Source organism: Pollicipes pollicipes, unplaced genomic scaffold (assembly GCF_011947565.3).
Source record: "Pollicipes pollicipes isolate AB1234 unplaced genomic scaffold, Ppol_2.1 Scaffold_4219;HRSCAF=4965_pilon_pilon_pilon, whole genome shotgun sequence".
NCBI lineage: Eukaryota > Metazoa > Arthropoda > Thecostraca > Pollicipedomorpha > Pollicipedidae > Pollicipes > Pollicipes pollicipes.
In genome coordinates this window covers 8,902,540-8,927,682 of record NW_023596448.1, presented here as the reverse complement: position 1 = coordinate 8,927,682, position 25,143 = coordinate 8,902,540, and the positions used below count along the sequence as shown (strand labels likewise).

The following is a 25,143-nucleotide window of genomic DNA, read 5'->3' as shown; positions in this document are numbered from 1 at the left end:
AAAATCAACGCTATTACGCAAGTGGCGTGCAACATTTCATGCGCTTCCATTGCCACGCCGGGTCTTTTCAACTTTGGGTTAATTAAACGGGCCAACTGTTTTCGACTCCGTGTAAATTGCATGGCCCAATTCCCATACATGCAGGATGTGGTGTGATGGTTCCTCAACACTTTGCCCTTTTTTGTTGTCTCAATGAATGATGCCAAAATATGCGTTTCTTCACCTGAAGCTGCCGCCCTTCTCCAGATCTAAACGAAGTCAATGCTGTTAGAATGTTGTATATTTTACCAACGTTCTTAATCTGACGAACGAAAGCATGCAACTCACCGGATATGGAAGCACAGAATAGCGAGGTTTTGAGGGCTTCCTCATTGCCATACACTTAACTTCAGTGTATTATTTCCGAAGAATCTCTTGATACACTTTACATATGATGTTTGAGAAACGCTGCGCCGGCAATCTTCCATGCGCCCGCAGTCTCATTTTAAAAGACCATGCGATATGTATGAACGATAAAAGATGAATCAAATGCGTTCACAGATTTCTGCGCCTGATTATTATGATACATTATAGCAGAAACATCATCATCATCAAGTTGCATCTTGAGGTTCATGACTCTTCTAGACACTTCGGGGATAACCCATTTATGCAAATTATAGCCATACGCTTTTGTGCTGTGGCACATATATGACAGTGTCACGAAAAAAACAATAAAACCGTTCACTGATGCCACCGGAGTTCTAAGGTATTCACCGATAAAAATGCATCGCAACATGTGCCGAAATCAACGTGATTAGTGTTCCTCACCTCCCCTTCCAGAACCGAGGTGCGTTGCAGTGCTGTCGTTTGCTACATGATTACTCGCGTTAAAGTGAGCGAAGAAGAGATTTGGTTTACTTGAAGAGATGTAAACATTGGAATAAGCTTCACCAAAAGCCAGACAACATTTAGTAATTTCGTGTTGTTTACTTGTATCAGGATCAAGATGCCCATCACACCACCTAGCCCCCATCAACCTGCCCCCACCCAGACCTGGACCTGCCCCAGCCCGGACCTGCCCTAACCCAGACCTGGACCTGCCCCAGCCCGGACCTGCGCATCAAATTGAGACAATATGCGATATACTCGACACGTTCGCCGGTCTGCTCACTGATGCTTGGTCGAGAGCCAGTAGACCCTGACGTAGTCGATCGGTCGCTACTGCTTGGTCGGGACCCAGTAGACCCTGACGTGGTCCGCCGAGCTCTGCGTCCCCATAGGAAAGCCCGATCGGTTCCCGGTGGGCACTAGAAGCGGTCGCGTGATCCCGAGCCCTTCGTGAGACGACTGCCCCGCACTGAGCGGGGCTCCCGACACGTTGTGCCCCGCGTGCACAACGCGTGGGAAGGCCCTATGTGGTGCGTGAGCCGCGCCGGGTTGGACGATGTGTGGTGCGTGGGATCTCGTGCCGAACGACGGAGGGAGCGAGCCGGGCACCACCCGCACCAGCATCGGCCGTCCGTACACCACCTTCGGGGAGGTCCTGGTCTGCCCGGTGCCTGACCGCGGGTACGGGAACGGCCAGACCACGCGCACCCTCTGCGGTTGCTGCGCCGTTCCGGCCGGCTGAACGGCCGCCCCCGGTACGCCAACAGTGGACCCACCCGGCGCGGCGACAGGCCGAGGGGCCGGCGACTGCTGCGGGATGGACTGGCCCACGGCAGGTACGGGCCACGAGGCCAATCCATCGGGTCGGATTGCTTCGGCGCCGTAAAAGGCGTCCAAAAACTGAAGCACGGCCTGTGGGTCGTGGCGACCGTTTACGATGCAGGATGGGCACAGGTTCTGGTCGGGGAACTGGATCTTGGGGTGTAGTGGGTCCTCAGTAATGTCGTTTGCGAGCCGTTTGTTGACCTTGTTGTGAGCCCCGCCACAGCCAGAACACAGCGTCGTACGCGTTGGTGACGTCGAACAAGCCGTCCTGGGCTGCCATCCGCTGGAAATGCTGGAACACACGGAGACAGCCTTATCAGCCCGTGCGTGAAACTGTATTCTCAAGTCCGAGCCAGTATACAGACGCAGACAATCCGTTCATGCCTATAGCTCAGTTGGTTTGATGTTTATTTTCGATTATGGACATTAACCAGTACATAATATGATGAGTGGATTGGCACATAAGCGGAGCGCTTGAATCTGAGCGCCTCTCCTATAAATAATTAGATATGGTCATCGCCGCCAGGGAACCCACACCACACCACCCACTCGCCCAATCTGTAAGCCGACACGGGCCAGGCGCCCGCCGCCGCTCCGGTCTACACACACAGCCGTCTCGGGCCGGCGGCGGACGCCCGGCCAGCAACGCCACCCAAAGGCCTGTCTGCTGCCTGCGCCCGCTGGAAGTTTTAAAGCGAATTGTTTGGTCGGTCCGAAAAATAAATGTTTGGAAAATTTTTGCCATCTGCTGCCCATTGCGATCCTGTAAATCACTACCTCTGAGATAGATACTTAGTTGCTCGTAGTGAGTGAAATCACAAAAGTTTGGAATGATACGATCTGCTTTACGTAGCACTGAAATTCGGATTTCATGATAGCTAGGACAGTTCAGTACAAAGTGTTTAGGGTCTTCATATAGATAGCCACACAAGCAAGAGGGACTAGGTGTAGTTGGATTTTGAATTTCGAACAGGTGAGCATTCAGGTCTGACATTCCCATCTCAGCCCAGTATTTAGGATGTTACCATGCCTGGATCCAAAGCTGTGGTACACCGGAGGCGCGGCCACAACGTAGCCCTGGTGTATTTCCCGTTTGAAGGAACGAGAAGACTGGAGAGATGGTACCTCAAGTGAGAGCTGGTTCCACCTTCTCGTAGTTGATGAAATATAGGATTTTTGGTATGTTGAGGTTCTGTTCGGTGGTAATGTGAGTGTCATTGCATTGCGTAGTGGGCGTCCTGTTGCAAGTGCTCGTATGTCATGTAGAAGTACAGTAACGTTTGTTGGCAGTAGATGTTGGTCGTGTATGAGGGTGTGGAACAGCGTCAGTTTGTGTATGTTTCTTCATGATTTCAGTGTTCCATCCTAAATCGTCCAACAGTGCGCGAGTGCGTGTTCTGTATAGGGCGCCTACCTTCTGATCCGCATACCTTAGGAGGGGTACGGTTCTAGCCGCCCAATATGCTCGCAAGTTGGCCTTGCAGGCAGCGTCGGAAATCCATCCATTCAAAGGGTTCGAATCAAATCTTTAAGAGGTCCATTTACAAGGTTTGAGTTAAATCTCAGATAGAAAAGAAAACGCATGCCGGAAGGCTGGTGACGGCTCCAGCCATGATGTTTGATGCCTAGCCGATGGACCAAAATGGTGCGATTGATACCAGAGGCCACCGACATAAAATATGAACGAAGATTATCTGAGCATCCTCCCTGCTGGGCTCACAACATCCTATGAGACAGGAGCCCATCACTCGAACCCCGCACACCGGCTTAATCTGAGCCTGGATCGGTATCTGGACGAGGCGAACAAGCGACGCCCGGTTCTCCACGCACCTGCGAGCAGTGGCTGCAGCTGAAGAAGTTTTTGACGTAGCCGTGGATAGCCGGCAGAACGGTGACCGCCCGGCCCAGGCGCTTCTCCGTCCGCCGAGCCTGCACGGTGACGGTGTGGAACAGCGTCCAGAGGCCGCAGCTGTAGCCCCGGTAGCTCGGCTTCGAGCCGCGGCACGCCTGGTACGGCTGCAGCTCCGGCAGGCCCGCCCACGACGGCGTCTTCGAGCGCATGAAGCGCTCCAGCTCCTCGCCGGTCACCTTCTCGCGATTATCGACGAACTGCAGCAGCTGGCTGAGCGACTGCAGCATCTGCTGTCGGCCCGGGAAGTAGTTGACCAACATGCGCAGGAAGCCGCGCAGTGCCGTCATCCTCTCGCCGGTGATGTTCTGGTGGCTGGTGACCTCCTGTTTGAGCGCGCCGACGATAGCGTTCTCCATGTCCACCATGAAGACGGAGCCGGTGGGCGCGCGCGTGGGCGCCGGCGTCACCTGCGGCGGCGGCGGCGTGGCCGGCGCGGCGGTGGGGACGGCGCCCTGCTGACCTCCCGCGCCGACCAGCTGCCGCAGCGCTCTGCCGAACACCTGGCGCGGCTCCTCGCCGCGGCCGGCCGTCACCGTCTGCTGCCGGCCGGCGCGGAACACGACCAGCGCCGGCCGCTCGGCTGTCGGCGACTCCAGTCCGGCCGGCAGCCGCGTGGCGCGCGACACCCGCAGCGCGCCCCGGTGCCGGCTGAGGTCCAGTTGAACGGCGCGGCCCACCGTGCTGGCGGCCGACTCCAGCACCAGCGCCTGCACCGGCTCCGGCCCCTGCAGCAGCTGCTGGAGCGAGCCGCTGCCGGCGGCGGAGGCGCCGCGTCAGACAGACCAGGCCCGCACGCGGGCTAGGATGCGTTGGAAGATCAGTCACAAGAACAGGCAAACTCGACGGTGAGCGTGCAGTGTTGATAACAGGGGACCGAACACACTCGGGGAAATCTTGGACCTCCAGGGATGGAGTTTTGAATGTCTTTGGGGAGGGGGCAATGCTGATCTGCCCCCTCCCCCGAAATGCTGGCCTGAACCCCACAATACGTGTAACCTGGCTGCAATACTGTATCACATATCTGAAATAAAGAATGTTGAAGGGAATTTTCCGCATTTGAATGTATTGAGACAAGTATCAGGCATGATCAAATAAGATCACTTATAACTATTGGTATAGTTTTAGGTGAAAAATACTGCTTTAGACAACACAATTTCTCCGTTGAGTTAACATGCTCCTCAATGCGTCTCTGTTTGGTTACGTCATCGGACCTCGCACAACATTGATTGGGGGTCAAATGATAGCCGCTTTGTTTGAAAATCGTGCTCAAACGCCAGATATGAACGCCGCGAAACTCATATTTTTCTTGCTCTCGATCGCCACATGGCTGATAGAGCGACATAATTTGAATGACACTATTATGGCGTCATGGATGCCTGGGTGACCTTGAAATAGTCTTCCGAAGCCGTATGCATAGCTTCGCGGACGTGTAGCTTAGAGGCCAGAGGGGCTTGGATCTTAAGAATGGAGGGCAGCGAACTGTTTATCAATGACATGTATCTCTAAGTCGGGAAAGGTCCAACAGCTGAACTAATTGGTTCAAAAGGCTGCTGTTCTGTGCTGGTGAAGTGAGACGCCGACACTGCATCGTATATGGATGCATGGCCACTGCACGGATGTATGACCAGGTTAACAAGCCCAGTTTACTGTTTTTCTTCAAAAGATAAGTTTTTCTCTTTGTTTTGCTGAGGCTTATACTGAGGGGATTCAAAAGTTACCAGAAATTCATAATACAAAAGAAAGTACTATGCAAATAAGTGAAATTAGCCAGGAACCAAACGGCTGCAATCTACAGCGGATAACCCGCGGGTGCTTTTCGCTCTGCGGTGGTCCATTGGGTCCCTCCGATGAAACGGTAACAGTCAAGGGCGTTGCCGGACTTTCTCTGAGTGTTACAAAGATATTGAGCGGTTCATAAATTGAATACCAGAGTAGATCGAAACAGGGTTAAAAATTTACATGCATATGCCTAGCCCTTGTTCGCCAGAGAAAATAATAATTTATTGAGCATCAATCCGCGAAAAAATATAATAGCATGGTTCCAAGCACTATCTCATTTCAAGCAAATTTCACCTCGAGCAAAGCTCGAAATATTGAGCACCGTCAGAATAATCGTTGTTCAATAATGACATCGTTTGACTAGTAATGCCTGGTATATGAAATGTCGTGAACTCGGCATAAAGACTTTGATCTCGTAATGCCGAGAAACCAGGGACTGAAGCCCTTTATAAATCCTATATCCAGTCCAACTTATGACCGTGGAATGAAGTGGACGAAAACCGCAAGGAAATGCGTCTGGGAGATGGAATGGATAGATAAGGTTTATGGGTTGCCCCCCCCCCCCCCCGCTGCCGATAAGAAACGCTAAGGAGGGCAATATAAGATTGTGTCCAAAGTCCCGTGATTTTGGACGGAATTCCTTTGAAATCGTCCAATATCTAGCGCAGGCATCTTGGAACAAGGGGCGCAAGCAGGGAGGGGGGGGGGGGGCTCATGACCTACCCCATTGCTTCGTCCCACATGGAAACGGTCTTTCAAGTCAGCAATCCGACCAGCGCGTCACTTAGACACAAAGACATTAAAGCATCAGACCAACAAAGAGCCACAAGGGCCCATCGAGGTTGATCTACACTAGCTTTCTCACCCATCCTTGAATCAATCCTACCACCTGACCTGCCTGAATTTAGCTATAAATGGGACCCCTAAACGTATATAACTTGTCCAAACGATGTTTAACTGTCGCTAGGGAGGGACTTCCTACAACTTCGTTTGAACGTCCATTCGAGTGATTGCTTTCTCTTTGAGTAAATGACATCTGCCTCTTCATAATGTTACCCCTACCTTTTCCTTACTGAAACTGGTTTCCTCTAGTCTCGGCCCACTTTTGACCACTCACGTGAAGGGCGACAGGTCGGGCCACCCGGCCGGCCGCCGACGGCCGTGCACGGTCGTGACAAACTCGACGATGGCGTCCACCATCTGGCCGGGGTGGTGACGGATGGTGGAGGTGCCCGGGTCCCCGCGGCTGGCGCCGGGTCCGAACAGCCGCACCGCCGGCACGCCGTGAATGCCGTAGCGCCGACAGATGGCATTGTTGCGGCGCCGCGCGCAGTTGATGGCGGCCACCTTCACCACGGCACCCCAGTCTAGAAAGGGCGCAAACCAGCGGCGGCACGTGTGATAGCAGCACGAGCGCCCTCTAACGATCCCGTGTCTGATCTACGAATGTCTTGCGTGCCAAACGCTCCGAGCGGTTTGGCTACAGAGATCACCTTGTTATGAAATATCTGCACACAACCAAAGCATCTCTTACGCCACTTACTCAACTTATTCAATACTTCAGTCAATGTAATGCTTTCTTAGTGTCTGACACGCATGCTTAGCTACTCAACTAAGAATACATGGAGGAACATAACAATGGTTAAGTACAAAGGGGCGTCGCCTTTCAGGCGACATGTGGATCCCACGTCCCCCACCCTTGAACCCTCAAAACACACCCGCAGCTTAGCAGTAAGGCATACAGTGCGCTGGCGCGCGAGATAGACAGGTGTGACGCCTGCTATGGTATCTGCACACCATAGCATGCATTCGTAAACAACATCGGTTTCATCAAATAACTCTGCCAGCACCTTACAACGTCTAACCTGCAAACGCCCTCAGCACGTGGCCAATACCTGCGACACATATTTTCTGGTACGGACAGTTGGTAATGGCGCGTCCAACAACAGCAGTCAAACTGTCAAGCGCACTAGGTAAAGGTTTGATAAACAGCACGCGCTTGCACTGAACCTCATTCGGAGCTTAGAACTTGTGAGTATGAAAATCCGGATGTGAACAAAATAATTGTTAGCAGTGGAATTGGCCCAACGTTTTTTTTAGACCGGTAGCTATCATTCTAGATCACGATGCAGTTAAAATCAAGCCTGCGTTCCTCCACACGGGAGCTCCCAAAACCCCGCACTGCTGGCGCTTCTCTAATAATCTTGGTTCGGCCCGACGGTTTTAAGCCCTCTCGCGGGAAAATCAACAACTAAAGTTTCGTATATCTGCCACGTAATGTTCCCACACCAAATTTGAGCACAATTGGCAGCAAGGTAAGATAGCTAAACGTCGAATATGCCTCCGATGATTTTGCAAACTAGAGTCTGGAGGCCAGAATTTGATTGACTTTAAGTCTTGTTGGCAAGCAAATAAGACGCCAAGGTATCTTACCACTGGGGGTGCCCGTGCTGATTTTTTTCTTAGAAATGTAATCAAACACTTACCACGGGTAGCTCTGGGCCACAGTCTTTTTAAGCGCAGATTGCCGCAAAAACATTGATGCCACCACCCCAATGGGCCATGGGGTAGCCTTCAGAAGTGCCAACTGGGGACTCGGCGAGTAATGCTATCGTTTGACCAGTCAAATAATTCCTGAGAATAAAACCCCATACGTTGCTGGTTTCTCTTTACCCGTCATTAGAGCACCGCTTGAGTGCACCTCCATGCATGTGCAGTCCTGTCACAGTGCTGCTACAAGTCAGGTGTATCACGAACACGTCAGAATCGTTCGTCCCAATAAGGGCCAGGCGTCGCAGCGCTTACAAAAAAGGAACAAACAGTGAACATTGCCCGTCCCGATGGCTTCGTTGGTTAGACGAGCACCTGCCTCAGGTGCTCTTCCTTGCTCACTTGCCCGTGTTGGGTTGGGTTTGAATTATTTTAGGCACTTGAATCATTTAGAAGTTGTTTGTGCCTGACTCGTATTGCCTGTGGCCACTGGTAGCGGTCGCGCTAAAGGTCGCGTGACGCCGGAGGGCAGAGCGGCCCGTGCCGGGCCGGACACTGCCTCCCCTTCGGCCTTTAATCGCAAACTTTCCCGTTGACCCGACATTTCGCGATCGGCGGATGAAGGTCAGAGGTTTCCACAACAAGCACTGCTTAGCGCGGGTGTTAGCCCACAAAGCCATCCGATCAAAATGTTCAGGCTGAGTTGTAAGAACTTCACCCTAGCTGCCCACTTGTCGGCCCTGTTCAAACCTCGCTGTCTGTGTGCGGACCCCAGCAGAGCAGCCCGCATCAGTCCGTGCCTCACCCTTGGTCTGGCGCGCCACCTCCGACCAGATCGGCGCAAATTTCTGACAGTGTCCGCACCAGTCCTTGTAGAACTCCACAGCCCAGGCGTGGGGCTTGTCCAGCAGCGCGCCGAAGAAGGTGGTGTTGTCCAGGTGCACCAGGTGCCGGTCGCCCTGGTACAGGTCCACGCGCTCGGTGCTGATCCGCTGCGCGACCGAGCCTTGTCCCAGCTCAGTCAGCACAGCCAGCAGAAGCAGCAGTCGCATCATGTCTGCAGAGGGGCGGTGCAGCACGGTGACTGCTCTGATGGGGAACGGTGCAGCACGGCGACTGCTCTGGTGGGGAGCGGTGCAGCGCGGTGACTGCTCTAGTGGGGAGCGGTGCAGCGCGGTGACTGCTCTAGTGGGGAGCGGTGCAGCGCAGTGACTGCTCTAGTGGGGAGCGGTGCAGCGCGGTGACTGCTCTGGTGGGGAGCGGTACAGCGCGGTGACTGCTCTGGTGAGGAGCAGTGCAGCGCGACGATTACTCTGGTGCGATTTACAAGAGTTCTGGGCGTTTCACGCAATAGCAGTAAGCGCAAACAGCATTACTGACATTGGGGTTTACGATCCACCCAGCTGCTGAGGCTGTATGGCCTCGCCTGCCTGCAGCCCTCGCAGGAAGGGCGGACACCGCGGGTGGTCGAGCCCCATACCTCGTTTTTCCCGGGAGCGCGGCTAAACACCCGCTGGCATTATATGCACAGGTACACATGAGGCGGGAGGAGGCTACAAGTGCGTAAGTAGCGGGCCGCGCTGAAAACGAACAGCACAGATCTCGAGCTCAGGCTTAAGCGAGGGTAAGCCCTTTCCGAACGAATTCAGAGCATCTGGCATTGCTTCTGAGCTGCGCCAGGCGGATCTACCCAATTTTCAGACATTAAAAGATGATCAATTTTGCAGACTCTGGAGTGCACAAATGTCGATGAAAAGCGATGCCACCGCGTTACGGGCGTGATCAACGAAACCCTGCACCGTTCTCGGCTTTACCTGCAGGATTACTGAATTCCCTTCTGGCTACTGCTAGATTTACTGTAATTCGGTGAATGGTTTGGCCGTTCGTCAGTGTCAGTCGCAGCATGCGACAATACCTCAGCACACCATCACAGGTCATAACAGGCCGTCCTAGAAGCATCAAAATAGAAAAATGTGTTATCCCGTTGTCACAAATAAGTCAGTACAACTGACACGTCTCCAAACCAATGGTCTACATATATCATGTGGATGGGAAGAACAAAAACAAACACGTCCTATGCGGTGGCCCAGCCTTGACCAGATCTAAACTGACCTTGGTCTTATCTTGCGCTAATCCTCAGCGTTTATCAACGCCATGGTATGAATCAGGACTGCGCGAGAACGCTCCTCTGTTTGGCGGCAGTCGCAAAACATGCAGACCATGTCGCGATCACCGATGGTCGTGAAGTCATTTGAAGATCTTCATGCTTATGACGGGGGGGGGGGGGGCAATTGTTTGTAACCCGTGACACCTGTCATCATGTAAAAATTTAAACGTAAGAATTCCGAGTTAAACCTGAGAAAGTTAATTGTCTAACCGGATATATTTATGGATTGCCATTTCATTTTTGCCAAATGCGACCGTGGGATGCTTTTTATGATGATGAAAATATGAAAATGCGAGGGACTGCTTTTTACCTCGCGGGCAGTCACGGGTCACGAAATACCGTGAGCCCCGCCATTCCAAACACGTGTGTCGTGACACACAACATCATAGGCTTACCGGGAGAGCAGAGGCCTTTCGATGACAAGGTGGAGCCAACTGAAGTCTTCAAAGCCTCGCATGCACCACGCTGTGCTCAGGACGCACCCAAGAATAAGCAAACATTAGTAAATAAGAATTTGCATCAGATCTTAGAATTCAGCGCATACCTAACACCACCATCTTCCACGCATGAATAGGCGATGTTTATACACTTTGACCTTCTGGAAGGTGACTCGTGTTTATAAACGGAGGAGCTGGCGGACCTGTATTCGGATGAAGAGTGCAATGAGGTAGCCACGCAGGTCGGATCTATCAATAACATTGCCTCGGTTCTCCGGGGAAAGCGCAGTTGTTTAAATACAGGCGGTGCATTGAAAACGGCTTCGGGGAGGGGGAGAAGGGGACTAGTGAATTGCTCCCGCTCTAAGGCTTTTTTGCTGGTTTCTATGGAATGGTTTGGGAGAGATCGTTGAAAATTTCTGACTTCCCGAAACATGTTCCATACTTATCACGGGTGAAGCCACTAAATAATAGCAATGCCAATATCCCAAAATACGATTTTGTTCCCTTCAAATCTGCCTGTACAGTGCGCTTTTCGTGTAAAGTGATATTTTTATGCCAGGCTGTCCGCTTAAGTCTAGTTAAAGCCCAAATCCCAATTTATCTCCCAGTCTTAGAAATAAAGCAACACCGATCACACGTATCGGGTCAAAATGATCGGTATATCAGATATACATGGGTTGTTTCAGGACCAGTTATTGGGAGGCAACTCTCTTGAAATTTGGCAAAGATTATAACCACGCAAATTATACACGCATGATTATTTCTGCCAAGAATATGCGAAGATGGATTATGCAAGGGTGGTGATTTTCACAGCATGCTTCACATTGCCTTGTATTCAAAAGAGCAGCTAAAATTTTTGTTGAAGGAGACTGTTGCAGCACGGACATGCCCACTACAAGATGACGAAAGTACTACAGCAAAGTCGGTTCGACGTCTCGTGCTAGGTAGAGTTTTTAATAGTTATGTGCTTTTCAGGTCGACCTTGGAGGAATGAGGTACAAGCACAAGTGTTTCCCCTCGGCATTTAGGTGCAAACTTTACAATTCAGTCAAAATCTGCACACAAAACGGTAAAGATAACCAATTCGTGTTCATGTTTTGCGAAAAGGAATGCAGATTGCGTAGCCTCAGACCCAGGGTCCGATGCAGATAATGTAGCCTCAAATGGGCACCATATGACCGTCATAGTCGGTGCGTCCCGGAGCCCAAATCATCATAACAAAGCCTCAAACATAGGGTCCGCTGCAGGTTACGTAGCCTTAAACATAGGGTCCAATGAATGGGTAGTAAATCAACATACGAACACATGCTAATCTGGTGGAAGGTGAGAAACATGGTGCGCAAAGGCGCCGCCACGGATGAAAATGAGCTTCGGACATCCCTCGATGGAACGTTACCCCGTTACGCGGCATAAATCTATGGGGCTGCCTGTCCGGAATAAGGTAACTGTCCCCTGTCCCCACAGTTAACTCAGGTGTATTTTGCGTGCGGTCCACTGACATGAACGATTGTGCATGCGAGTGACAGAACACCGGTTCTATCTAAGTGATCAAAAAGGACCGATTCTGCAGTCAATTTTGAATTTACTTTGACTCAAGTGCAAGCAGCCCACGACGTGGCCTCTGCCAGGACTTTCGCTAAAATTGTTGAATAGGGATGGGTGGCGCCCCAGTGTTAATTCATCATCACTCGCTAGTTCCGCTGGGGCCAGCTGGACAGCAACAGGAACTGGCTTTGTGATTACGCTCCCGCTCTTTGCGTTGCGTTGCTCCCGTTCGTTACGTTGCGTCGCTCCCGCCCGTTGCTCCTACGATGGGCACAGTTTATGTGGTTTGGATCAATACGAAGGTTGAAATGGCTTAATAAGCCGAGCCAAGGGTTCTGTATGGCCATCCAGAAACCGGGCCATTGACGTCAGGACAGCTTGCGTGATCGATTCAACGATAACTGCTATCGCATGCGCTTCAGACTGTGTCGAAAAACCGGCCAAAACCTGTGTGGTGTTGCATGTTCCGGATCCATGAATCGGGCCTTGATCTTTAATCGACGCAACGCTCCCTCGAACAACGCAATGGAATTCAGATCAGTTCACGAATGCTATGGCAAAAGGATAGCATAATAAGATCAACGTAACATACGGTTGAACACCATCACAACTGGTTTGTTCCATTTTGCTTATCTGCATTGCCCATATGCTCCCTCATGTTTTTATATACTGACAGAGGTGAGAATAAAAGAGTGAACAGTGAATAGATCCCGCCGCCACTTTTCACATCATCAGCCAAGTTGATAACTTTCAAGTTGACCAGCTGTCGGAAGCTATCATAAATTAGTTCATTCGCTGTGCGTACCATAAACGGTACGTAAGCTACATACGGCTTGCGCATCTTTTGTATATCATGATTCAAGTGTGTATCCCGTCTTTTTGTAGTTCACCCGCTACAGAAGATGCGTGCGATTTGATTAGTAACACCAACACTCTAATGTCCTTCTAAATGGCTTAAATTTTGATTTTTAATTGGCCGACCCTGCAGAGGAAATCTCAGTTGACTCCCTACTCACCACCATGAAAGTAATACATTCAATTTGTCTTGCTATTTCCAACGTGTGTATTGCGCAATATTTGCCACACACTCACGTGTCATAACGTTTGTGTAATACATGCCACGAAGACTTGAAATACTTTATTTAGAAAAAGATACGCGAACATGAAGCCGCCATCCCGCGAATTCAAAGAAACGTTGATCTAGGACCTTGATATCTCCCCTATGGCGCTCACCACAGCGGGCCTTTGCGATATTTTTGTTTAGTTTATAGTTTTTTTAGCTTTAAAAAACTTGGGAATGAAACATCTTATGATCCATGCGAAGCCCTGGTTCAGGCTTCAACTAACGCACTTCTCGATAACAGTCCTCTGCCCGCTGGGTCAATTACAAACGCTTTATTCGCGCCATCAGAGGTGCGCCCAGTGATGGTCGTGACAACGGTGGTCGCGGCTGCAGGGAAGAAGCGTAGTGGTGTTACAAAGCGTTGACCGCGTAAATTGTACTGGAAGATAAGAAAACAGGGTATTCTGTACTTTGCCGGTGCTGCAGTGGCACTACCCAGTGGTACTATTCGAAGTAACTAGTCTGTAGGTTTCACTAAGTACGTTTTTGAAATGTGCCTTGAAGCTGAGGAACTTCCTTTAATCGAGCACGGTTACTACAACCATCTCAACTTAACAATGCTGCAGAGGATTACAGGGTGCATGAATTCAACTTTAATTTGAGCTGAGCGTATTAACAAAGCTGCTGTTGTAAAAAAACACACGAGTTTCGTTAAATGTTGCACTTATGCATGTTATGAAGGAATTCAGCAAAAGCGTTCGCAGGTAGCGTTGTATAGCAAAGCCTCCCAAAACCATAACTTCCCGGTTTATCCTAGTACTTGACCCCAAACTGTTTGCTTAGCGATGATGTCACTGCAGGAATTACCGTGAAACTCGGACATAAGACGCGGTCAGCCTTCACAACGTGCGTGATAGACCATGTTTTGGCAATTGGAAGGAAGGCACTGCGTATTTGCAGGAGGAACAGGTTGCACCAACGCCAAGCCGTTAAAAACATGCAGCAAGCCCCGAGCAACGCTGAACATAGCGTCGGCCCCACGTGCCCGTGACTGCCCATTGACGCCGGCACCGAGAACGCTTAGAAAAAAAGATGTTGAGGTGGTGGTAGACATCAAATATCAACCAATCCTGGCATCCAAGCAGTGAGGCGTTTCAGTCGACCATTGCTATATCTTTTAGTGTCTTTCTGTGCCCATTATGTAAGGCTTTGGGAAAACCAGCCATTGCACAGTGAGTGGAACGTTGTGAACAGCTTGGTCAACATTTACACAAGTTCCGTTCTCCACACATGTGGCTCAATCCAGTGTACCTATTTATGAAATGTGTCATGGTGACATTGTGCACTGGGAAAGCAAAGTGGGCAAAAGCAAACTAAAATGTTTACTAAATTCATTAAACCATTTTTAGACTGACCATGAGTGTAAATGTGAATTCACTATGTGAGGATTATGATGGTTAGTGAATACCAAGTTTATTTATCATCATGTCAGGGTTATGGTGATTAGTGAGTAGAAAGTGCAGCAAACAATATACAGAAGCCAAGGTACCCTTAAAACAGAGGCACAACGCTGAACGCCACAGGGCACAAATCAAAGCCGTAGTGGAACGTTGCCTTGAGTTCGCGTAAGAATGGGATCATATTTGTACATATTTTTCATAATTAGGGGGTTTCAAGCTATCATACTATTTATTACACAATGATTTTGGTGCATTAGTATACTGAGGATATTACATAACACACACGTTTGAAAAACCCAAACGAATAGGAATTGTTAATGTTATGGTGTTGGAGAGGGAGCCCAGTGAAATTTCTTCCATCGAAGCGTCTTATTCAAATCCAATTTTTTAGCTTTTCAGAAGGATATCGAGATAACTGGTGTTGCCGATCAACCCAGACCCGCGTGGTCTACGTTAACAATGCAAAAAGTGGGATGCTACCTTCGAGACAAGCGGTGCATCACAGAGACGCCGGCCAATACTATATGACCGGAGACAGCACAAAATCGACAACGGCGTCACATCTCCGTCCGGCACAAGCATGATCCACAACTAAATGCTGGCTGTTCGAGTGCATGGAGAAGCGTTGCACGAGCAGCGCGTTCAAGTAACCCATTGGTGTCAAACAGCCTACGAACGTGAACTAACATCCACTGCACATTGCTGAGATGCGAGTCAACGTTACATGGCTGGTGGCAACACTACCCGCGCCGACGGCGTCGCCTCTCCGCGCAGCAAAGTCAGCGGGAACCGCTTGTCTGATACACCGACTCCATAGCGTACACATGTCTGTGCGTGGACGCTTTGGTGAGCCGGCCACAGTAAAGATGGCTATATGAATTGCCGTGTAATTTTCACACACGATGGGTTCCACCTAGCCGTGACAATATACGACATACGATGGGTTCCACCTAGTCGTGACAATACACGACATACGATGGATTCCACCTAGTCGTGACAATACACGACATACGATGGGTTCCACCTAGTCGTGACAATACACGACATACGATGGGTTCCACCTAGTCGTGACAATAGACGACATACGCTCGCGGCTGTCCGATAACGGAGACGGGGCGCAGCGCTCGCGAGAGGGCGCATGTCGTGGGGTTTAAGACGGTGGCACTAACAGGTTTTGGAAAGACCAAACCGTCGAAAAGATGCCGCAAAGCTACAGCAACAATGGATGTGGCGCCCTGATACGCAGGGAACTGCCATTTGGCACGAAAATTGAAACTTAAACAATTAAATCAGGACACGTTGCGTATCAGTCACATACTGATCGATATCAAGCGGCAAAAGGCCGTACCAGACACCAACGGCATCGGCCCTTCGCGCAGCCGAGCAATCGATAATCAAAACTGTACGTTTTTATTATATGTTCCGCGTGAGATAAACAGCAGTGCGAGGGTAATTTGGCTGACATCAGCGTTAGACAGGCTGCAAATGCTAAGTGAAGTCTGCTTCACAGCGTTCAGATGTAAGTCAGTGTCACATCGCGGATGGCGGCACCACCAGCGCCAAGGGCGTCGCTTGTTCACGCAAGGAAGTAAGCGTGGCCGATTGTCCTATCTGCATTTATCGCTCGATATTGTGATCACCATTGATCTACGGGCATGGTGATTATCGGGCATTATCACGCCTTGATATCAGATGTTACGTAACACCCCATCCGCAAGCTTCAAACCATTGAGAAATCGACCGAGGCTTAACTCATACTTAAACAGGAGATACAGGAGTCTCAGATCGGGTATTCTGTTTACTGCAACAGCAACTTCTCAAAATTACAGTCATTCCTGCAACGCACCTCACAAACTCCTTACGCGCCCACTCTTCCGACCCAGGCACAGCAGCGCGAGGACTCGACACAGTCTGCACCTCCAACACAGGCACACGGCACGCTCACCGGCCATCTGGGACGACATACCCCCACATCTCACCATCTCACCTGTCAGCTTGTTGGGCGACGCCTGTCACGGCTACTATGTGACGCCGTCGGCTGGCGGCACGGTCCGAAGGCCAGTCGCAGTGTCCGCGCCCCGTGCTGCCGCGTCCGGACGCGGAGTGCGCGCCCGCCCGCCGCCGGCGGCCGGTTTTGGCGCGTGACGCGTCGGCCCGGGCCGCCAGCGCCGGTCAGGGCACGGCTTCTGACGCGCCCACCACTCATTTCGGGGAACGGTGGTCCGAGCACGGCCGCCACAGCCAGTGACGCCTCTGAGCTCTGTAAATATTTGGCCCCGACGCGGCGGCATGCTCCACTGTCGACAGCTGTCCAGAAGAGAAGCAGGCGTCACGTGCCGCATCGCGGCAACTCGCTCCTAGTTGTACCACGTAATGTCCGGGGCACGTGCTGGTGGAAGCTTTCAGTTGCCAGCTCTTTTTAAAACTTCTGCAAGAACAACGTGCGGATCGGACAATGCGTTGCTGTTTTCGGTATGGTTACAAATAGAGCACTTCGCACTCGCGAATGATTAATGTTGGTCTGTTCGGGCGAGGCGCGATTTTTCTTCAGAGGGTTATTCATTCCTCTCACTGGCTACAGTGACGTAACATAATCTGATCTAATTTATGATACAAATGAGCACCCAGTTCAGTTCACAGCAAGCGATACTATGGTTTTCGGAATTATTGTGGTGAATCTTAACCCCGAAACAATCTTGTGCGCTATGAATGAGAAGAGAACACTCCTTTCTTAGGAATGCCTACGGAATAATCAACTTGATGAATGATCTAACGCATATTGAAATGGGGAAAAAGCGGAAAAGCAACAGCAATTGGAAGAACTAAGACAAGAGGAAATGCAAGGCTTACATGCTGGTTGCCAATAGAGAATCACTAAAAATCACGAGAAATATCACCGACCAGCCAACCACCAACCAAAGAATACCGTACCCGCAAATACCCACAGTGCCAATGTCGATCCACGTCACTTTTCATGTCATGTGTAAAACAACGCCAGTTACCTATTTTATAACCGCAATGTGGCAGAGCAATTGCATACTCTTCTTGAGAGTTAAAGACTGAAGATGTTCCCGCGACACAGGCGTTTAAACAGGCTCTTAAAACTGTGATAAGCGCGAAAACACCAGACAGTGTTTGATCCCCGTTGAATTCTTTAAACTGTTTTCGACTGCCTCAAGCATTTCCACTTACCGAGTGTTCTTGAGCTGATAATCTGTGAGCCATTGCAGAAAACTATGTTTTGTTTGGTTTGTAGCATAAAGCTACCAGGCACCATGAGGGGGAAGGGTATCAACCCCATCCCTAGAAAACCAGGCACCATGAGGGGGAAGGACATCAACCCCATCCCTAGAAGCCAGGCACCATGAGGGGGAAGGACATCAACCCCATCCCTAGAAGCCAGATTAACTCATGTCATCCTATGACGCTGTTAGATGTCAGCTACAAGATAATGCTAGGAATGCTATGCAACCTCTGCAAGATGGTGGGGCCGGGTCAGACAGATCCCGAGCAGGCAGCTTTTTGTTGCGAAACCGGTTTACTGACGACAACATTATGATTACAAATGACAGAATACAGAACTTCAAAGAAATAAAGCTTCCCAGAATGCTCATCAGCTCAGGTTTCGTAGTTGCTTTAGCTCGAAACGTGGTTATTTACCCGACAGGTTAAAGATGCCGATTTCCACCCAGTTGCATCGTCTGATTTCATCCAGCATGTGTGATCTTCTCAAGAATCTGATGCGATGGGCACCTACCCGAGAAAATTAGGCTGCACAGATAGTTTGATCGAGGTAGTAATCTCAGTTGTTACCTTTTGCGCAATAGGTAATTGAATGTCTTACCAAGGAACTTCATGACGGAAACGACATTATATTTATAAGGGTAGTCAAGGTGGAGTATAGCATATGGTGACGTATAAACATACGCCTAATAAAATGTCGTGATAGACCGACGGCCCACGTACGCACTTCTGGACGACAACATTTTCAACATAAGAGCCCTGTTTCAATGAACTTGGCGTGTTCGCTAAGCTCTGTAGCACCCATCTAAAGGAAAGAAAAGGCGCAGGCAATATGAGTTGGACATATTAAAAATATGTCACACTGCAGCATGACCGGCAGCTAGAGGGGATGACCAAAATATGGTACACTGCAGCATGACCGGCAGCTAGAGGGGGTGACCAAAATATTGCGCTTTGCCTTTCAGAACGGCTGCGATAACATGCTCCACCACAATTATTGTGATAAGCTAAAGGCTACTAGCGAAACAATCTGAGAATAGCAAATATAAACTCCCACTTAAGTGTGACAAACACAGCTGTTAAGCCAAAACCTCTACCAAAACGAACACATTTGTGCGTGGTATTGCCTTTCCCCCATTCACATTATCTTCAATAATTGAAACATTGGTATTTCGTGTATCTCAACTAAAAAGTGATGACTAAGTGAAAAACAGCTGTCCAACGCAACTTAAAACAGGCATGGCAACGACTGACGCGTAGTCCCCCACAACTGTTTTAAACGATGTCGCAAGTCAGGAAGCAGATGACCTCTACGCCTAAAAGGAGAAGATCTTTTCATCTCCTCTGGAGGAGATCATCTCTCACCTTGGAGATGGACTTAGATTCATTGCATAACGCTGGCAGTCCGATGGACAATGCTTCCTGGAAAGAGCTCGTCCAGACCCTTGCAACATTTAATGAAGCTCACACACTCAAAGACAATGGCATAGCCTCATGTCCAGTCTGGTGCTCAGACCACAGGCAATTTTGTAAGGATTGGAATACGAGGTGGCATGCACCTGGGATTCGTTATTCAAGTGGTTTGCCTGGAGAAGATTACGTACATATGAGGTGCCGACTGCCGAGCTAAATTGCTACTAGACCCAGTGTCTCTTGATCCCAAAGGACTTAGGGAGAGCCTTCTATCACGCCTGAGGTTGTGAGGGCAAAGAGTAACACAGCCAATTATACATTTCACATAGTCTTAGGCGTAAACACGAGTGACACGCTGCATACGAATTTGTCTGCGATCACTGAAACACATACTTTGGCCGTCTGTATACCACATGTCCAAAGAAAGCTCTTGGCCCCTTTAAGTCAATACCAAATTGACGCCAGCAATTTTTGTACTGAGATGCACTGCGGTGCGTGAAATGAAATGCTGAAAAAGTGTGGTTCAGCTACTAAAAGTTTTATGTAGGCCGGTACAGCAATGCCTGTGCCATGTTGACTGTTTCTTTTGTTTCATCAGAACGAAGTGGGCAATTGCGCCAACTTCCGGGAAGCATTCCGTGTGACCAAACGTGACCTTTTATAATGTCATCCGAGATGACAGAGTATAGTGATCAATTTGCTTCCACCTGTGTGCTGTACTGAAATGGTGATACCGCATGCGAATTACAAAGATTATACACTTGTTTTAGCTTCAACTAAAACATGTCCTTGGTCTTTGCCCTCAGATCATGATCATTGTGATAGAATTCTTGCTCAGAATCTTTCATCAAATCGAATGTCCTGAACCGCGTCTCGAAATCGCCACCCAGTCCTGAGATATTCAGAGGTATCGTTCACAGCGCCCTTTACGCGCGTTTTCGGCGAGGCTCAAAACCAAAACACATTTACCTTGTTACTTATCAAGGTAGGTCATGTAAGCAAAGGTCCCAGGTCACGAGGCAAACAAGACAAACAAAAAGAAAAAGTCGAAATTGCGAAAAGGTGGATCACATCATGGTAAGTTTTATCAATATGAGAGCTATAAAGAAGACTCGGATCACTTGGCTACAAGATATAAACTGCTGAAGACAGTTCTACAGCGTACCGTCTTGAAAATATCCGAAACTTTAAGTAACTTGAGGGTGGAATCGTGTTTACATTATTTTGTCATGGAAGACCAAATTTTGTCATGGAAGGCCTCCGATACGAAGTCGTTTACGTCTGCCGCATGGTTTAACTTTACTGCTTACTTGCTCAGGCCAGGCAGTACTGGCAGTAATTGGCACCAGATCAACACGGGCTACGTCGATCATGCGACTGATCATGCGTAGTGTTAAGCCGTGTACATCCATGAAGTGACGCAAAAACCCTATGGCAGACGCTCGGGAACATATATAGTTATATGCATGGATGTTTTCGCTGCGAGGGCGCCATTGGTTTCTTAGGACGCGCTCAGGTGAGGCAAAGTTGACCCTCCTCCACAAAGTTCTTCCTAGAATTACTTCCAAACTCTGCGTACATACCGCGCCACACGTTGCAAAGCTGTTTAGTTGGTCAAGTTTTTACAGTGAGTATATGATAGCCAGCCTTTTAGTATAATACAACTAGGTGTACCTTGCCAGTCACTGGCGTATGGCTGGTAGCGAATACAATCTCTAGGAACCGTTGAATCTGATGTACAACAGAGTGTTAGATAAAGCCATTCACCTTTGAAGTAGTTTCTTAGACAATTAGCTGATGCTCCAGTGGTCTTAGGCCAGGTATGAGGTTCAGGTCGATGTTGAAACCAAATCACCCTTTTACTGGGAACTTGGTTATTTGGGGTTTTTTGACGCTTGTTTGGATTTTCTTGACCGCAGTGACGTTAACAGTGTCTTATTTAGAGGTCATACAGGTCAGAGAAGGTCACTTGTTTTTAGGAGCATACCGCCTGGCCACACTTGACACCAGCGCTGACACCGGCGCTGACGCTCGCGCCAACTCTCTCACACCACTGGAGACACAAACCTGACGACGAGCAAGTCAAGCAACAAAACTATATTGCAAAAACGCGCATCCACAGTGCGCGGCTGGTAAGCCTGTGAGCTTGCAATACGCTGGTAAGGCAAGTGATCTGATGAAAAGGTTTATAGGGGCAAAGCCCGTCAAGGAAGCTCTGGGACTTCGCGCCCTGACGCCCAGAGATATGGTGCATGATGACGCCTTCCAGGCGGCAATGGCGACATGGTTCACGACTTCCGGTACGGAATATGACCAACAGGACCAGGCGCTGGCGCTGATTACGGTATATGTTTGGGATTTATGTGCTCCACGAAACATTTTAATGCAACTTGACGGTGCAGACACATGTACTTGCACCCTGTTGGTTTATTCACACCGTGCACTTCATCAGCAGCTTGCCAGCTGGGCAGTGTTCCAACGTCCCACTGTACGGTCCAGGGGCCTCTGATTACGTTGAAATCTCTATTGGACCGTTTGTTGTGATGTACAGTCAAGCACTTGCATGACCTTGCATATCAAATTGCTCTTCCTCATGTCCAAGTACCCATCCAAACGCTGAGCAGACGAGCCCGGTCGATTCGTCACGCATTATTAACGTTACCACCACCCTCTTAGCTGACGAGCGGCGTCCTTCCCCGTAACGCCTGTCCCACTTACAAACGGTTGAGCAGGCTAGCTCCTATGATATGACCACAGTGTAATCAGGCGAAAATACTGAGAAAGGGCCAACGGTTCGCAGCGCCTTCAGGCTGATCTTTCATCATGTTCATGGCTATGATCAGCGGCGTTACGAAGAATGCTTGCCTGTCCGGAAGAAAATGAATCATTCCTGCGCCATGTGCGTTACGATCTCGGTGGAGCTCCCGCGGTGAGAGCGTTAAGTTGTAGAGGAAATAGTAAGCTGGTACCAATAATTTAGACTTCTGTAAGCTCGTCACTTAGAGCATTTTATTAGCTACATAGCGCAATTTTCTGATGCAAAAGTGTGCTGTGCTTGCACAGTCAGCATCGTTTTTCTTAGCGCATTTTTGTCATGTCATTCCAGCGTCGTCCCTGCTGAAAACCAACTATGTAAGCGCGGGCGACGAAATGCTGAGCCGTGTTTAGAGTGCGCGATAGTTTCTTCATCCAAGTCTTCTCCAGATTTAGGGTGAAAATATGTAAGCTTGTACTTTTATTAGTCGAGTTGATATGGAATGACACAATTATGTGGGATGATAACCCTCCTAAATACGAACGTGTCCTCAGAAACAAAACATCGCCTTCGATGTATAATACAGCAATAATGCGATGTTGAAGAAAATTAATCAGTGCAGGGTCTGACATTAACTGTGGTAATGCACATGGAGAATGGATGTCCATGTCGGCAGCCATGTATTTGCTGAGCATTACGTTACTTGACGTCACACATTTCCCACTAATTCTTGGGTACCAATTCATTTGATAGAGTTCCTTTTCCTGATGTGCACAGACTTAAAAGCGGTGATCTTTACCTATGGTGCAAGACACACACACACACACACACACACACCACACACACACACAACACACACACACACACACACACACGCATACATACACACATGTATATAAATATATAAATATATATATATATATCTATATATATATATATATATATATATATATATATATATATACAGAGCGTGCTTACCTGCGGAGGAGCGGCTAACATGCTACAGGATTTATAGCAGAATTGGATACTGCAAAATGCATTTGATTCCTACTGTTTCTGGTCAGTCTTGGGAGATCTGGTGGGGTGTGATCTTGCTCCGACACCTCGGTTTGTTTTGTTCACTTGCCTTCCAATTTAGCACCTGTGACGGGGCGTGTTCGAGTCCTTCAGCTGCTCGCTATTCAGGGTGACTGGGGTGACCTATGGTGGGCGGCGGCACCCGCGCTAAAGGTCAGATGACGCCAGAGGGCAGAACGAATCGCGCCGAACTTTGTGGCATGTTCAGCTTTTGCCTAAAAACTCCCCGCTGACCTGGCATTTGATGATCGGATGGCGGCGGCAATGCTGACGCAACAAGCACTGCTGGCGCGGCCGCCGATCGTTGATATCAATTCAACGTTCGGACGAATATTCAACATTCTAAATCAAAAACATTTCTGCAGCAAAAAAGGGAAACGCACGCGCTGCGTGAGTATGGTGGTCAAACGCACGGTGCTGCGTGAGTATGGTGGTCAAACGCACGCGTGTGATTGACTGACCAGAGGCAAAGCCCGGGTGCATGCATAAATACAATTGCGCGGTCTGCCCTCGCAGCATTTAGTCGTTTTCGCTGGGCTTGCTGACTACGATTTCGAGGCACGGGCTCCGTTTCGACAAGTGTTTGGGGCGAACCCCAGAGTCACCTAAAAATAAGCGAGACATATTGAACGAACGCTGAAATAAATAAAGCAATACCGCGTGTGCTTTAACAAGACGGGCGGTGTGCCAACAACGCCACTGTGGTACACAGCTAAACTCACCAAAATACAACTCCTTTGCAAGCTTTAGGGTGCGGTGGGGAGAAGTCAGCTTGGCATCTCGTGTCTCATACTCAAATGATGCACGTGGTGTGCGTGCGGTGAGCATATGTGCTGAGCGAAACATTCTTACTTTCACAACCTGGGGAAGATGAAAACGCAGGTTGCATGTCTCCATTTGCAATGAATGCAACACTGATCGGCTGCTCATTTCAGCAACGTTAACGTTCCATGATAGTCTTGAACGCACACGTATAAGCCCCTGTCGTCCGCGCACGTCACTCAAAAAGCAACAAAGGTTTGCGTCTGGGGGCGATTCTGCGGCGCGTGTTGCGCAACACGACTGGCACCCGTGTGGTGTAACAAATGTGGCGGACCATGTGTGTCGGACCATGTGTGGCGGACCACATATGGCGCACCACGTCTGGCACCCGTGTGGTGTAACAAGTGTGGCGGACCATGTGTGTCGGACCCTGTGTAGCTCCCGTGTGGCGCACCACGTGTGGCACCCGTGTGGTACCCGTGTGGCGGACCACGTCTGGCGCACCACGTGTTGTGGACCACATGTGACGGGTCACGGTGTGGCGGACCATGTGTGGCGGACCACGTGTGGCTCACCACATGTTGTGGACCACGTGTGTGGCGGACCACGTGTGACGCCCATGCGGCGGACCACGTGGTGGCACCAACTGTTGCGCCCGACCAAACGCGAATCAAATCGGACTGCTAACAGGTCTGAAGTGACGTGAAGCAATATCCCAGCAACTCCCACCGTATCCGGGTGGCAGATAAAAAGAGACGCTGATGGACATAAGCGCATGGAACCCATCCATTTCCTAATAAAAGAATAAGCATGCTCATGGTGATCATAGCTTCTAGTTCTCATCCACGCCGTTGAAATGCTTTCTGACTCAGCCGCCCGGCCGGCGTGATTGCCCGCTGTCTGGCCATTCCCCGTCTTACCCTCGCCCTAACCAGCGCCATTGGCTGCGGCGTTTGACGCCCCATGCTTCGTCACGCTCCCTCTGAGCTCCGACTGTCAATCCTGCGCTCTCGGCCGCCTCTCTGTCGACACCGTCTCCCCTCGGTCCGCGGGGTCTCTCCGTTCCGGCCCCCTCCGGTCGCCGCCCCGTTCACCGCAGCGATCATTGTGCTGGCGGCCGCTGGGCGCCCGCGGCTCTCCGCTCGCGCTGGGTCCGCCGGGATCAGCTTCGCCCGGCCCGGCGCGGCACGCACCCGCCGTCAGATCCGTGCAGGCAAGGGCAGCACCAGCGAGAGGCTGACAAAATAATCCGCTGCCTTCATTGTGGCCCACCCCATGCCGCTGCGGGGTCAGGGCTCGCTGGATGCCGCCTGCCGACGTGGGTAGACACCTCTCGTGCGCTTCG

General features: G+C 50.0%; 1 protein-coding gene across 1 annotated transcript; it reads right to left on the bottom strand.

Moving 5' to 3' along the window:
- Window positions 1-262: 262 nt before the first annotated feature.
- Window positions 263-16,654, bottom strand: LOC119095768 (sulfhydryl oxidase 1-like). Its single transcript, XM_037218623.1, is given in 7 exon segments — window positions 263-1,905; window positions 1,907-1,984; window positions 3,523-4,197; window positions 4,303-4,354; window positions 6,501-6,750; window positions 8,679-8,930; window positions 16,536-16,654. Coding segments are annotated over 6 exon segments (2,013 nt in total). The 5' UTR covers window positions 8,929-8,930; window positions 16,536-16,654; the 3' UTR covers window positions 263-1,197.
- Window positions 16,655-25,143: the final 8,489 nt, after the last annotated feature.